The sequence below is a fragment of the Misgurnus anguillicaudatus genome, chromosome 1, assembly GCF_027580225.2.
Source record: "Misgurnus anguillicaudatus chromosome 1, ASM2758022v2, whole genome shotgun sequence".
In the NCBI taxonomy this organism is placed as follows: Eukaryota; Metazoa; Chordata; class Actinopteri; order Cypriniformes; family Cobitidae; genus Misgurnus; species Misgurnus anguillicaudatus.
Window position 1 is genome coordinate 3607725 of NC_073337.2, and position 16795 is coordinate 3624519.

General features: G+C 39.6%; 1 protein-coding gene across 1 annotated transcript in view; it reads right to left on the bottom strand.

Moving 5' to 3' along the window:
* The window catches only part of cald1a (caldesmon 1a), a 69546-nt gene that overhangs the window by 30778 nt on the left and 21973 nt on the right, over positions 1–16795 (bottom strand). Inside the window, exons 2-3 of the mRNA XM_073853474.1 lie at positions 10012–10108; positions 743–892 (exon numbers count right to left, since the gene is read on the bottom strand). Coding sequence (XP_073709575.1) covers positions 743–892; positions 10012–10085 — 224 coding nt within the window. The 5' untranslated portion in view covers positions 10086–10108. The remainder of the gene's footprint in view (positions 1–742; positions 893–10011; positions 10109–16795) is intronic.

Genomic DNA, 16795 nt, shown 5'->3' on the forward strand with positions numbered 1-16795 from the left:
TTTGCGCGCTGTTTATGCGCACTGAGCACCTTGTCGTTTTTGCCGCCGGCCGCAGCACGCGCCTTTGAAGGAACGCTGAGAGCGGAGAAGCGCCCAACTTCATTCGCGTCTTTCCATTGTCCAATCGAATGAGGGGAGAGGCAGGCCTAATGTTGTGGTGAGGGAAGTTTACAATTGCTTTTAAGAACCGCACTCGCTCACTCTCTCCTGCGTGTTTGTGCACGCGCCGTAACTTCGACTCTGCGCAGTAACACAGGGGAGCGGATTTTTCAGGCGAGTCGAAGTACTCACAAAAGTGCTATTCCGCCATACAATATAGTTACCCTTTTAAATCCGCTTAGAAAAGCACTACATTTTATTTCTTGCCACCATACTTGCTCGTATAACTACTCGTCTTAAATAGGAAAAACGTTGATGTGTTTGGTCACTTCTAACTTTATCTCTAAATGGTACCATTGAATGAATGGGGCTAAGCTAAATGCTATCAAAGTGTCTGCACGCGTCGCAGCGCTTACGTGCAAGCACTATGATGATAGAGGTATGTATCAACTCTTCTTAGTTAAGGTAATAAAGGATAGACTATTCCTTTAACCTCGCATTAGTTAGTGCCCCTTTCACCCCTACCTTTATTTTAAAGAATGTAACAGAGGTTTATGAACCCAACTGCAAATCAAAGTATCATGGTATTACCCATCATCTCAAAGCCTACTGATTGGTTGTGTTTATGTGTGTGTGTGTGTGTGTCACGCTATGGCTGTTGTTGAGCTCTGTGCTCTCCGGTTGGTACGGCACATCCTCGCTCTCTTTACCGCGGAGTCTCTCCTGTCGTGCTCTTCGTCTGCGCTCACGGGCGGCCTCCTCCTCATCCTCTTCGGTTCTACGAGAGGCCATCCTAAACACACACGCAGGCACATACAGTACAGACAGGTTACATTTTTTATGGGAACTTTTAATATATTTGTACAAACTGTATCTATCCCCTAACCCAACCCCTAAACCTAACCCTCACAGAAAACCTTCTGCTACTTTAGATTTTTAAAAAACATCATTCTGTATGATTTATAAGCTTGTTTCCTCATGTGGACCAAAAAAGTCCCATCAGGGACAAAAATACCATAGGGATTACTAGGTACCCACACACAGTAAGTGAGACTCAGGACTCGTGTCACTTTGGCAGGCGGGATGTTTTTTATTGTCACATCTGCTACTGCTGTTGTTTCACTGCTTGTCAGCTGTGTGTGATTGTGTCTGTCTGTTTATGTGTGTGTGATTGTGTCTGTCTGTTAGTGTGTGTGTGTGTGTGTGAGGGAGGTTTGGCAGATGATGAAGAGCCTTGACGTTCAGCCTACTTGACAGCCAGGGGACTTTGTCTAACTAAGGGTTTCCGGATCTTTCAGACAGATTTTCTGAACCTCTTTCAGTGTCTCCTAGTAAAGCTCTGTCCCCATTTAATGCCCTGGTGACCCTTTATGAACGTATGACCTCACTATATACCCATAATGCAACAATCCTCATCGTAATGTAGCTGCCTCTCCCCACCTCCCACTACTCATGCAAATCACTTCCATTTGTTGCAATGCCTTTGACCAGAGATGATATTAATAAAAACACATTGTGTGTGTACTGCATGATTCTCATTAGTGCATTACAGTAATGGAAACCAATTGAGATCCATTGCTGAGAAGGACAACTGCAAACTCATCAGTAACATCAGATGCATTACAGTAGGAGAGAAAATGTGTTTAACTGCTAATCCCGGTCTTTTGAAATAGTATAAAAACACATAAAAGAAGACGTGCGGTTTTAAGTATGATCAGAGAAGGAAACAGACATAGCTGTATGTACTGTACTGTGATCAGGAATGTGTTTAACACCCATTGAAATCCTTAGGGAGAGTGATATCATATAGCGATCTGATGTTTTCCCTTTACTGTACATACTCTGTCCAGAAAAGCCAATACAACTCTTTATTTTTACTTAAACATTAGTCAAGCTCTAATAAAGTCCCACAATTCAGTTTTTAGTGACCCTTATAATAATAATAATACATAATACTTATATAGCATTTTTCAAAAAACGCAAAGACGCTTTACAAATGAAACAAACAAAAATGATAGTGCTAATATGGGTTGTAGGCTAGTTGAAACAGGTGAGTCCGAGTTTCTGATGTGGATAGGGAGTGAGTTCCAAAGGCTGGGGCAGCAATGGCGAAGGCTCGGTCCCCCAAAGTTTGGTGTTTTGATTTGGTTATAGGTTTGAGAAGTTTAAGTCGGCAGGGCGGAGACTTCGGAAAGGGCGTTGATGCTGTAAGAGGTCTTTGAGGTTTGGAGGGGCCAAGTTTTTGAGGGCTTTGTAGGTGATGAGTAGAACTTTAGTGAATGCGCTTTTGAACAGGGAGCCAGTGAAGCTGTTGGAGGACAGGGGTGATATGATCTCTGGAGCGGGTGTGGGTGAGGAGCCGGGCAGCAGAGTTTTGAACATATTGCAGTTTTTGTAAATCAGAAGAAGTGAGACCATATAGGAGGCTATTGCAATATTCAATAATAAATGCATGGATGAGAGTTTAAGCAGCAGATGTGGAGAGAGTGGGGGTAGACAAGCAATATTACGTTTAAGGAAGTTGGCATTCATCCAGGATTTTATTTCAGAAAGGCAGTTTGTGATGGTTAATACTGTGGCAGGAGTGATGGATCTGGTGCTCAGGTATAGTTGTGTGCATCTGCGTAACTGTGGAACTTTAGTCCATGATTATGAATGATAAGTCCAAGGGGAAGCATATACAGGATAAACAAAAGGGGACCAAGCACAGAGCCATGAGGGACTCCGTGATTGACAGATATGGTGTGAGACGTACAGTTATTGATGGATATGAATTGAGATCTGTTGGTGATGTAGGAGGTGAACCAAGAGAGAGCTGTGCCAGAAATGGCAAGATGTTGTAGGCGTTGTAGTAGAATGAAGTGGATAATGGTGTCGAAGGCAGCAGAGAGGTCGAGTAGAAGGAGAATGGAGAAGGAACCAGAGTCAGAGGCAAGCAGGAGGTCATTTGTTAATTTGAGTAGTGCAGTTTCAGTAGAGTGATGAGTGCAAAATCCAGACTGAAATGTTTCGTAGAGCTGATTGGAGAGGAGGTGATGTTTTAGTTGATAGGCGACCATGCGTTCCAAAATTTTAGAAAGGAAAGGTAGGTTGGAAATGGGGCGGAAATTGTTGGGGTTTTCAGGATCCAGGTTTTTTAAGTATTGGTGTGATAGCTGCAACTTTGAGGGCAAAGGGAACTCTTCCAAAGGTAAGAGAGGAGTTTATGATGACCGTTATGAGTGGGCTGAGGCAAGTGAAACAGTGCTTGACCAGTGCGGATGGAATAGGATCCAATAGGCAGGTTGTGGATTTTATTGCAATACGAGCTACGGATACGAGCAAGTTTGGTGGTACAAAATAAAACTTAGTGCTTTTCTAAGCGGATTTAAAAGAGGAACTATAATTTACGGCGTAATAGCACTTTTGGGAGTACTTCAACTCGGCGCAGTAACACCCTCCCTCTCCCATTATGAGAGGGAGAAGGGGAGCGGACTTTTCAGGCGAGTCGAAGTACTCCCAAAAGTGCTATTACGCCATAAAATATAGTTCCTCTTTTAAATCCGCTTAGAAAAGCGCTACGTTTTATTTTGTACCACTTTGCTCTTATAACTACTCGTCTTAAATATGAAAAACGTTGATGTGTTTGGTCACTTCTAACTTTATCTCTAAATGGTACCATTGAATGAATGGGGCTAAGCTAAATGCTATCGAAGTGTCGCAGCGCGCTCCAGCGCTTACGTGCACACACACAGATGATAGAGGGATGTATCAACAATTCTTAGTTAAGGTAATAACATATTTTAATATTGAAAATGAGTAGACTATTCCTTTAATGTTGGGATCATGAGGTGCAAAGTTCCCATGTTGGTTCTTCTTGGGTTTAAGAATGCAAGTGTCTATCCTACAGTACCTCATTCTTATGATCTCACTTTGAATAGCCACATTATTATGTGTTTTAATTCTTATAATTGTTGTGGTACTTATTGTCATGGATTACAAGATGTGACAGACCATAACAATATAACAGTTTCTGTAGAAAGTATCTTATATAGATGAAAATCATGATTTCCTGTTGTCCGAATAAGTCAGTGTCAATTCTGTCAGATAGAGAGAGAGAGAGAGAGAGAGAGAGAGAGATGTTTCTCGGTGTATGACTGCCAGTTCTGTTACATACTGTCAACACTGTACTCTACCTTGAAATGTTATTGTAGATGTTAATGTACTCAGACAGACATCTCATCAAAAATGTCTGGACTGAGAAGGAAGTTTAAGGAAGTTCATAAAGTTACAGTATGTTATTCATAGTACACTGAATTTTTTATATCAAAAGATAAAAATCTTTAAAGGAAAAGTCTTACAGGTCAGATTTAAGATTGGCGGGTCTATTAAAGAAAACAGGGAATCAGCTTAAATCTTAACATTTCAGCCTTAAAGGAGTCTGACATTTAGACGAGACTGAAAAAAACATTTTTATAGGTTTAGGTACTCTTGTTTGAGAACTTTCTGGCATGTTTTTGGCACCTGTAGTGATTCTGGACTTAAAGCCAGACATCAGCTAAACATGTTTTCCATATGGGCCCCATCTTTCACTTGAGCGTAACATTTATTGTTTTATAGCGTGTGCGGTTAGCACTACGCAACATTCAACACATTTTACTGGGTTTATAAACACTGAAAATAAAGGTAGGGTCACAGTGTGGTAAATTAAACTGATATGGGGTTGATGTTGTAGCTAATTTGTCATCATAATACTCGACAAAGTGCAAAGCGAATTCCAGGAGACGAACCTCTCCATCCAGGACGTATCCAGGCATTCCCAGCGTTTTTGTTTTTGTGTAAACATTTAAGAAATGTAAAAGAAAACATGGTGCACAGGACTAAAGCTCAAGAGGACAAACTAAGACACACAAGGGTCGAGAGAGAGAGAGAGAGAGAGAGAGAGAGAGAGAGAGAGAGAGATAACATTTTATTCCCACGCTCTGTCTACTTTACTCTTCTCAGGCATCGCATTATCACACACTTCTCTTTAACTCCCCAGATCTGTCTACATTCCCCTGCCATTCACCTGCTCAAATAAAATACATCACATATAAGATCTAAATAATGTTTTGATTCTCCTTTAATGAAACTACATTAAAGGCACCTTGAATAGGGCTACAAAATTATTTTAATACACGCATTTATCCTCCAGTAGGCCTTTCTTTATGCATCTCATGGGAACATCGTAGATGTGTGATACCAATATGGCCCTAACCCTAACACTGGAGTATTTTAACGTATATGCGAACGTATGCACAGGGTCGAATGCACAGCCTTGCAAAGGAGAGTTAATGCAATGCATCTCCTAAGCTACATACTACATACTCCTGTACGCGCATGTACAACCTACGCATACAAAGTAAGTGTGGTTACAAAAATATGGCACAGCTTATACAGTGTGCGTTTACTATTCTAATGATGTAATTTGTGTTACGTGCACGGTGCACTGTACGGTAAGAGAGGGAATCTTTAGACGCTTCGCGATCCGATTCTGGGAGTAATACTATTTGATTCCAAAACGATTTTTTACATACATTTTGGTAATTAATTATTCTGCTGTGCAAATACATAAACTTTAAATATTAACCAAAAATGCGACATTAATACAGAACTGCTGAACTAAACAGAAATGTCAGGTTTTGGTAATCATTAGTCAGAACATTCCTCACGCTGCCAGCAGTCATAACATTACTGTAAAACCATGTGATGTCTATCAGTGACCTAACTTTGTGCTTGAATACATCAAACTGTCCAGAGAAAGGCCACTGCAGTCACACAGGTGTGTGTGTGTGTGTTCATGCATGCTTGAGACGGCTGTGTTTACATGGTGCTTTAAAAAAGACAAACTCTCAAGACCTTTGAGAGCAACCAACTATTTTACTAAATGCAAAGCAGAGCTAAGCGGTTGAACTTGGTCAATCAATACCTGGATAGGAAAGCACATGGGGAGGTGTTAGTAAAACCTGTACACTTAAAAATAAAGGTGCTGAAAGAGCTCTTCGCAACGATGTCATAAGTACTATTCGGACGGGATTAGTTTTACATGGTGGGGTAAAGCAATTTTTATCAGAGCTTCTCAGTGATTTTAGTCCTGTCCGAATGCTCCATGTCAGTAATCATTACGGACAATGTCAGTAAAGATTACTGCGACTTTTACCTTCTGTAAAAAGGTCCGGAGAAATTACCTCAGGTAATACTAATCAAGTGCGAAAAGACCAGCTGTAAATATATACACGTAAATTGCGTCATTTACTTTTAATTTGCGGGTTTCTTTTAAATATAAAAGCACTTAAAGAAGCATTTGCTTGCGTTCTACAAGTCAGTGGCAAGTCAGTTTCTGAATAACACGACACAAACTTAAAAAAAAGTCAAATTTACTTCTCAGAGGCACACAACGGTTTCTGAAACTGACGTTCTCCCCAAACTGAAATTAAACACAGTGTTACACGTTTTCCTTGCCTGTTTCATGTTGTTTGCACATCTGATATCAAGAAGGCAGGTAATGTGCACATTACCCCTCCCACTTCTGAATGTTTTACTGAGATTTCTAATCCTCTCCGAATTGACCATAAATATTCCAGACGTCCTGTGGTAAAATTACATTACGCCATCTACCCCTGTAAAACTAATCCCGTCCGAATAGGGCTATAGAGGAACAATATTTGGTTATTATTATTATTAAAGAACATTTTAGTCAAAGCTTCTTAAGATAACCAAAACCGTTTTTTAGCATTTCAGTATTTTTTAGGCACTACAACCTGAATAGATGCTCGCAATTGTGTTAGGGGCGGGGCCATGTGTGGTGGCTCGATGATGCACTTGAGCCACCGCGCATGGCCCCGCCCTTAACACAATTGCAAGCACCCTTTCAGATTGTAGCGTATAGAGGGTATGCATTGACGTCACTTTTCCACGTGAACACACCGGAACTCGCCCCGTCGAGTGGCAACGTTCAACAAAATGGCTGGTTTTCATAGCCAGTAAAACTGACTATTATCAGCTTAAATTGAATTGAGGTGGACTTGATAGCAGAGGTGGACAATACTTAGTTACATAAGTTACATTTTCCAAGCATCTGTGCTTTATTCCGTTGTTTGTATTACATGGGAAAAACATTACTTCACAACAGTCTAAAGCATATAATCATACTGTGTATTCTTTAATATTGCAGATTAAAATTGATTTAATAACTAATTACATTTAAATGGTTTACTTTTTACTTGAGTAAAAGTATGTTAATGTACTTAAATATTAAATGTAATACAAAAAGGTATTATTTATGAAATGTTATAGAGTAAAAAATATGACAATATGCTTTGGAATGTATGTTTTCTAAAGAAAAACACGAATAAAATACAAATACTTAAAAAATATGTTTAAGTAGAAAGTAAAACCTCTGCTTGATACTGACCCTAGCAACTTATCAACCTACCTGTGGTCTATAGACGTTGGCATGAACGATCTATTTACTTCTGCTTTCTGTGTAAAACGATAGCTACGAATTCTTGATAATCTGTTAGTAGCCTACAGTGCTGCTGCTCTGTCTTTTGCCACTCAGTGGGCATAACCGCAGTCCCTTTCACCGACTGTGATGTCATGAGCATACCCTATATTTGAAAGTTCAAAGAGACGGCAGCTTTCCTGCGAGTGGGCGTGGTTTCAGTGCAAACAGCGGACACGCCCCTGCCGCTTAAGAACAGAGGATGCTGCCTATATTTTCAAGATTTTGATAACTTATTATTTACTTGGCATTTTTCCATCATTCAAATTTGGTTGGGTGCTTAATAACAAATTTTTTCTGTCGTGTGACCGTCTCTGAGGTCTTTGCCGATCCCGTTCCCTTATCACCAGCCAACACTTCCTGTCTATGCTCCACTGTACTGTCTAAATAAAGGCCAAAAAGACCAAAAAACATAACTTAAAAAAAGCTAGCTGTGTTCTAAAACATGCAAACGCTTTATTTTACAGTGTCTTTGTTACACATGTTGCATGTAATTGTTGAAATAACCATAAATTAAGACTACATAAAGGGTAAAAATAAATCCTAAACCTAATCCTAACCCTATACATATTATAACACTTTGATGCCTCAAAATAAAGTGTAACCCAAAACACTGACAAAATTAGCATTTTGAAGATATAAGCATACAGTCTTTCACACCACCAGTATGCATCAACGGTTTTTATGACATCATTCTCCATGTCAGCTTCTTATCAGATTTCAGACTATGAGGTCAACTAAATGCTATTGGCTGTTTTAAGCACTCAGTAGGCCCTACAATAACTTCCTGTTTCAGTAGAAATTACATCAATGCATTGAACAAAGCTACGCATTTCAATGCACTATAGTGGGAAAAATATAAAGAAGCCAGCCAATCGCATTGAAGCTTGTGATTTTGACAAATAAGATGCATCAGTTTGTAGGTAGTCCAGAAATGTGTCAACTGAGGCTCTTTAACACTTCATCATAACTAAAACAAAGTACTCTCATCTCAGTAAGTTACAGTAATAAACACAGAGAAAAGACAGACCGCACGGCCACATCTCTCTTTATCTCTCTCGCTCACTCACACATATTCCTTCCTTTATACTCCTGACATTTTTAGCCATTGAAATGTTAGCACGTCTTTTGTAGAAAAGAACTGGCGTGCGTCTAGCCGTCATCGCCTGATGAAAATCGACTGTGCTAGGATGCCAAGCTGCATGTACACGCGTTATCAGCCTTTTTGCACGTCATCACGATTCAAAATCTGCCTGCCTGTTGTTGCCTTGTTTCCACTCAGATATGCCTACAGATACAGAAATGACCTCCTCAAATCGTTGGGAGTAAACACTTTTGTTGTCCTGCCAAGTAGATCTACATTAGCTCTTATCACGTGAACCAAAAACACATGCCTGCGCCTTGTTTCATATTCTCAGTGTGCTGGGATGAAACGACACATGGTTTTGACTTTGTCTATTACAGGCAAACAGTAAATATTGATTGTCACGGCATCTTTGTACAATGGAAGGAATTTAATAGCGCAATTTCATCTTTTATTAGCTAAATGAGCAGCCAAGGACGAGCAGGCCAAATTTAAATAACTATAAGAACGTAAAAACATCAGGGAGTTGAGTTGCGACTTGCGAGAAGAAAAAGTCGCATTTATAACCTTGATACATAGCTTTCTGCAAAATGTACTATTCGCAATAAAAAATAACAGGGGTTTACAACATAAAGTCCAAAAAAGCATTAGTTTTATGCTATTCTGTAAAATATATTGGGGCTTGAATCTGTTTGCATCATGTTTCCAACTTCCACCTTTCGATTAGAAGAATACATCCCATAAATCCTTAATAAAAATAAGAATGCATTTCATGGTAACATGCTCTGAGGAAACGGGAAGGTTTACTGCAATTGAAGAAATATGGATTTATAAACCACTTAAACCAGCCTAAGGTATTTACTTAGCTGATTGAAGACCAGCCAAAAGCACCATAGGGTAAGTCGGTTTGTAAAACGTAAAAAGTCGTATTTGCATGTTCATTAGCAACTACCCATAATTCTTTTTGACAGGGCATGAATCTCAATGAAACAGCTGTTTCAAAACGCTCAAAGGAAATCAGTACGCTCCGATGCAAAATGGCTATTTGGGTCAGTGGTTCGAATGTTTATGGGAGTGTCGCATTTCCTTAAATGGTCAAAAGGATTGCAAATGTGCCAGTCCTTAAATTTGTTAGGTTAACACTGGGTCTCTGCTTTAAAAGCAAACCCTATCATCAAAGAGATGTGACATCAGACATACTTTGTACATTATTCTACAAAAATGTTTTTGTATAGAAACATTTTTAAGAGTGTTTCGAAACTCTTACACATAAATGTTTGTCTAAACATAACGACAGAAACGTTACCTCTCGGCCTCTAGACGCATCTCCTCACGCTTCTGTCTCCTGAGCTCCCGGCGCCGTTCAAAATCATCATCCATGCTTCAGTCCTGAGAGTGTGGCCCTAAAAAAAATGTAAGATTTATCTCAATAAGTCTCGTGCATTAATCTTACGCTGACTCACAGATTATATTATGATATCTACACGACATGGTGCATATATTACTGAAAATGGTTCTGTGCGTTTGGATTCCACAGCAGCTGTGTGTATTTGGTTAACCTTTTCACAAAAAAATGTGCATTCCCATATGCAAGACATTTACAGCCATTCTTTTCTCAGCCCGACATCAAACAGATCAGAAGTTTGTTTTCATAATACCACTTAAAATGGAAATTGTGGGGGAGAGAGAGAGAGAGAGAAAGAGAGAGAGAGTGTGTGTGTGTGTGAGAGAGAGAGAGAAAGAGAGAGAGAGAGAATGAGTGAGGATAGGAGTTTAACACAGGATGTCCGCTCAGTCAAGCAGAAAGAGTTGCACTAAATATACTGCAGGGCACATTGTTGAGAAACACAGCCCACCCAGGAGATATAAAGCTGTTGTCATTAATCTCGACCCTGTGATGCTTCAGACAGGACATTTTTGAGATTGCCATACCTTAAAGGTGCAGTGTGTCATTTTTAGAAGGATCTTTTGACAGAAACGCAAAATAATATACAAAACTATACTATAAGGGGTGTATAAAGACCTTTCATAATGAACCATTATGTGTTTATTAACTTAGAACGAGACCTTTTATCTACATACACAGAGGGTCCCCTTACACGGAAGTCGCCATTTTGTGCCACCATTTTTCTACAGAAGCCCTTAAAGGACAATTTTTTTACTAAGTTGTCTCCGATGATGACATGTTTGTCCGGTGGCGGCTACCGTAGCTTCTCTATGTGTTTCAAAAGCGAGGGGTGAGCCTTGGACTAAGCCGTTGTTTGCAATTCGCAACCTCACCACTAGATGCGGCTAAAATTTACACACTTCACCTTTAACCTTACTGACAATAACTACTGAAACAGTCACATTTCTGAATGAACTCACATGGCAGAATTTTCCTCTTATCTCAATAACGCTAGCAATGGGAGTCAAAATGAATAACAATTCTGGATTCAAATTGTAAAAAGGATTATTTACAGGGTTCCCACACCTTTGTTAACTTAAAATTCAATGACCTTTCAAGGACTTTCCAGGTCCAATACCCTCAAATTTAAGGACTAAATGTGGGGACACATTTCAAGTGAGATCAAGGTTACATTGTGTTACCTTTTAAGATACATTGTTACAGTTCTCTTTCGAGGACACTCGCGCTGTGTCACTGCGGTGACACTGGGGACGCCTCCAGGGGTAAGTGCGTCTGAATGTGTATCAAATTCAACCAATGGTGAGGCTTAACGACAAAGACAGGGTGACATGGGAGCCAGGAAGTATATCTCTATCTGAAATATTGCCAAAGACGGCGTTACAGGGACGCAGGAAGTATGGCAAGGGAGACGCAGCGTCTCGTTCCCTTCTCAGGGAACAAGAGTTACATACATAACCCGAGACGTTTTCATGTGTCAAACACAACTACGCAAAAAAGCATTTTGAATCAACACTCGCATACAGAAGTTATAAGCATTTAAAGCGAACAGTTCAGCACGTGTACTTAAAAAGTCTAGAATTTTTATTATATTATCCTGCACTACACAGGGAATAATATGGATTTTTTTTCAGAAAACTTCTTGCATAAAATAGATTCAAGCACTTTCAATGACCTGTATCCATGTATGTATATTTTCAAAAACTTCCCAGGGCCTTGAATTTTTTCTCCAAGATTAACAAACTTTCAAGGATTTCAAGGACCCGTGGGAACCCTGTATTTTATAAAGTTCAGGAAGTAATGTGCTCTCTCGACACTGAGGCCACCTGTGCAATGGGGCTAGGGCACAATTAACTCTACTGTGAGGCAGGTGTGCCAACCGCCACAAAACACCACAAGATCATCACACTCATCAGGGCTCCAGACTGCCATCAAATGGTGGCATTTTGCCACCTAAATTTGAGAGTGTGCCACTGAATTTTACATCCAGTCGCACATGTGCAACCAGATAATTTGACCTTTTTTTTGTGATATGACACTGAATTTGAAACAGCACATCGTACTTTCTGAATCTATAATTAAAGTATTTATTAGTAATACAGTGGAAATTAGTAGACATGTGAATATTTGGTTAGCATGTTGATTTACCGTGTGTGCCCCTAAATTTTCTGGTTGCGCCCCTAAAATTTTCAGTTGGGGGCCACTGTGCTCCTAGTAAAAAAAGTTAGTCTGGAGCCCTGCTCATGTTTGGCAAAGGCTCTGCTTTAACATTAATCATGTTGTAAATAGCGTTACATTTTTTTGCAAAATAAATGATCGATTGGCTTCACAAAATGTCAATATGTCAACCAGGAGTAGTGGAGATTACTTCTGTATTGAATATATGCATTATATAAATCACAGAGCACTGGGGTTTCAGCAAAATATCTTCTTTATTGTTTTATGGAAGAAGAAATTTCACCAACCTATCAGTAAATAAACAGCACATTTTCATTTTGGGGTGAACTATCCCTTTAAGACTGTACATTATATGACTGAACATGTTATACCAAATGTTTGGTTTCAATACTTTTTGAAAGGCTATCAAAAAGTAGTGTTTTGATTTCCAACAAAAATATATTCATTCCCTTTCTCTCTCTGTAGCTGTAGCTACTCGAAACTAAAGGGCCATATCCGGCCCTTTCCTTTCCCATTTTTTCACCCTCCCTCTTTTCCCCTTTTTTGTCACTAGTATTATGGTGCAAACTGTCAATCACATCGGCTCGAAGCTGCTCCTTCTCTCCTGTTCTTTTCTCTCTTTTCTTTTTCTCAACCATCCTTCTCTTCAACCTTCTCCTGACTCATAATTATTGTTCATTCCAGTCGTTTTCTTCCCACATCATCCACTTCCTCTCTCTTCTGCTCATGGAGTTGTGGCCAGTTAGTTGTGTTCGGTTAAGGGAACATAAACTCTTGACTCCAATGTTGAGGAAGCCACTTTGAAACTGTAGCTTGTAAAGCCATTTATCACAGTTCAACTACAATCAGGCTGGCCATGAGAAAAGAAGTTAGCGACATCCTACGAGCTACTGAAACAATAACTACACTGAAGTTATTTAGGAGGGAAATAACATTGTAAATAACTCTAAGGTGATACAATTCATTTTTATAAACAGCAGCATTTATCAGGCATCTCAAATAGGATAAAGTATTTAACTCAAGGACATAAATGTACATTAAACATAACCATTAAAGCAATACTCCAACCAAATATCAAATTTACCCCAAGATATACACACCCTCAAGCAATCCGAGATGCACATTTTCATCATCTTTCAGACAAACACATTTGAAGTTATTTTAGTTAATGTTCTTGCTCTTCCAAGCTTTATTAGGGAACAACATTTGATTTTAAACCAAAAAAATGCATTCATTCTTAAAAGAATTAATCCACATGGCTCCAAGGGGTTAATAAAGATTTTCCGCAGGACATTGATGTCATATTATAAGAAAAATATCCTTATTTTATCCATATCATAAACTATAATATATAGCTTCTAGTAACGACGCCATCTTGGACTCACGCATTTCACGAGAGTCACCGCGCAACATATCTATGGCAACAAACTTTTAATACGCTCTTGCATGAGTCCAAGATAGCGTCGTTACCGGAAGCTAGTTATTATAGTTGATAAAGTTTGAAATATGGATATTTTTCTTAAAAAAAATCACAGCGATTACCCACAGAAGACCTTTATTAGCCCATTGTAGCCGTGTGGATTACCTCTGTGAAAGATGAATGTACTTTTTTGGGCTTTAAAGTCAGAAGTTGTTCCCTGATCCTTGTTTTCTACAATTATAAAGCTCGGAAGAGGAAGGACATTTGCTAAAATAACTCCAAATGTGTTTGTCTGAACGATGATGGACCTACAGTGGCAAGAAAATGTATGTGAACCCCTAGAAATAAACTGGTTTTCTACTGTGATTTGCCATAAAATGGGATGTGATCCTCATCTAGGTTACAACAATAGACAAACACAATGTGCATAGACTGACAACACACAAATATTCTAGTTTCTTTTTGTGTAACCCATAGACTATTTACTTTAAAGAAAGCTAATTTGTGTCAGAAGATGGCAAACTTGAGTCCAATTAATAAAATGAGTTGAAAGGTGTGGTTTAGTGCAACTTTGATTGATTAAAAGACACTCAAGCATTTTAAGATTGCTGTCCTTAAAAAGCATCAGCTCTTATGAATCATGTCTCTAAAGACATCAGATCAATAGTTGTTGCACCATATGGCTGAAAAGGGATACAAAACAATCTCAAAATGTTATGACATCCATCAGTCTACAGTTAGACAAATTTAATCATTTAATACTGGGGCACAGGTAAGCTGCCACCTGAGGCACAAGTAGAATGGTAAATGGACTGCATTTATTAAGCGCTTTTAACAGACCTATGGGCATCCAAAGCGCTGTACATGTTGCCTCACATTCACCCATTCACTCACACATTCATACACCGACGGCGGGTCAGCCATGCAAGGCGCCATCCAGCTCGTCGGGAGCAGCTGGGGTTAGGTGTCTTGCTCAAGGACATGAATTCCCAAGTTTAACAAAATATCCTACAGAATAATGTCAGGGTGGCTGTCCACCAGTTAAGGCTCAGTAGACGTTGGTTGATACAGCAGGAAAATGACCTTAAAGGGCGATTTATAGTCGTGCGTTGGTTCTTCCCGTAGCTACGGCGTAGGCTATCCGTAGCCTGTGCGTAGCTCTGCGTAGCCTGACGCGCACCTCACAAAAAATGTAACAGCGCGTCAGATATACGCGGACCGCAAGCGCTGTGATTGGTCCACCAGAACCCCTCCCATCAGGTAAAAAAAACTGCGTCACAGGTATTTCCGTTTGTGACGGTGAAAACAAAGATGGGGCAAGTTGAGGAGTGATTTAACTCAAACTGCATCAAAAGTCGCTGTTTATTTAATTCCATCACTGCTGGTCTTCTCAAATTATACACAACAAGTTGCTGTTTCTTCTTCGTTTGTGGGTTAACTTGCTAAGTTTCTTCTTCTTTCACGTTTGTGCTGCTAATGTGGTTACACGCGTGGATACTGCCTACCAGCCATCGCGCGTGTGTTTGCACGTCGACGCGGACGACGACGCAAAAGTATAAATGAAAACCGACGCGGAACCTACGCCGTCACTGCTACGCCGTAGGACCTACACACGACTATAACGAGCCCTTAAGCATTGTAGTAAATCCACTACAGACTGGCTTAAGAAAAACAAAATGCGTCATTTGGAGTGGCCTAGTCACAGCCCAGACCTTAACCTGTGGAATGATCTCAAGAGAGCGGTTCACACCAGAAATCCTACAAATGTGCCTGAGTTGAATCAGTTTTGTAAAGTAGAATGGGTAACAATTCCTTCTGAACAATGTGCAGGTCTGATTCAGAACTACTGAAAGCGCCTTCTTGAAGTTTCAAGAAGCTATTAAATCCAAAGGTTCACTTAAATTTTCTTCAGCACTGTGAATGTTTAATGGGTGTTTTAAAAAACACACACAAGAAACTAGAATTATTTGTGTTTTGTCAGCTTATGCACAATGTGTTTGTCTATTGTTGTTACCTAGATGAGAATTAGATACAATTTTATGGCAGAAAACCAATTCATTCCTAGGGGTTCACATACTTTTTCTTGCCACTGTATGTATCTCGGATTTCTTGAGGGTGAATAAATCATGAGACGATTTTGATAATTGGCTGGAGTATCGCTTTAACACTAGAAAATGTATTTTAGAACTGAAAAGTTTAAAACATAATGGCTAACCACATTGCTATAAAAACAAAGTTAAGGAAAATCAAGGAATAAAAATGAGTGGCACACGTCAAATCCATAGTAAAATCAACAACATACTGAAATACATTTCAGTAGTGTTTTATGATGATACACTGAACGTGCCCCCCTTCATTTTCAGAGAGGGAGAGAAAGAGAGAGAAAAAGAGAGGGAGAGATGGAACTGATCCTCCATATCAGACCGAATACTGTGCCCGCATTCACAAACCGCAGGAATTCCTCCTATCTCGAACTAGATCTTCTGTTTGCAGGAACATGGCTTCTCTTCATATTTGAGCCCCTAAGCAAAAATCTGTGACTCAGCTTCATAAAACTGCTACAACAACTGTGTACAATCATCAGGAATCGAATCAGGCTCTCCATTCAGATTCAGATCGCTAAGATGACTACACATGCTGACCTAACATATTAAAGAAAAAGTTTCCCAAAAACAAAAAGATATGAAAACAGAAGAGGAACATTTTCAAGATGCAAAAGAAGTATCACACAAGTTACATTCCATGTTTCCTGAGACGGGTATAAGAAGTTCTTCATTGATAATTGTTTGTGTTTTGGTGGTGTGCTGTGCTCTAGCAATAAAGTGCCATTTTGTAGGAAAGAATGTAGAAATGGATTTGTCTCTTCCTTTCGTGGACCACCCGTGTTCAGCTACATCTAGCACATAAGAACCAGGATAAAGACTTGAAGTCTGTCCTACGATCCCATTTTTCTTTCCGAAGGTTTCATAAAAGGGTCTGGCTTCCGGCCCTCAGCATGTAGGGAGACGCCTCCTGTCTAAAGAGCATGCGTTTCAGTAGCTGTAATAACACATTTACCTGCTAAATTACTATGTTCATGGTAAGTAG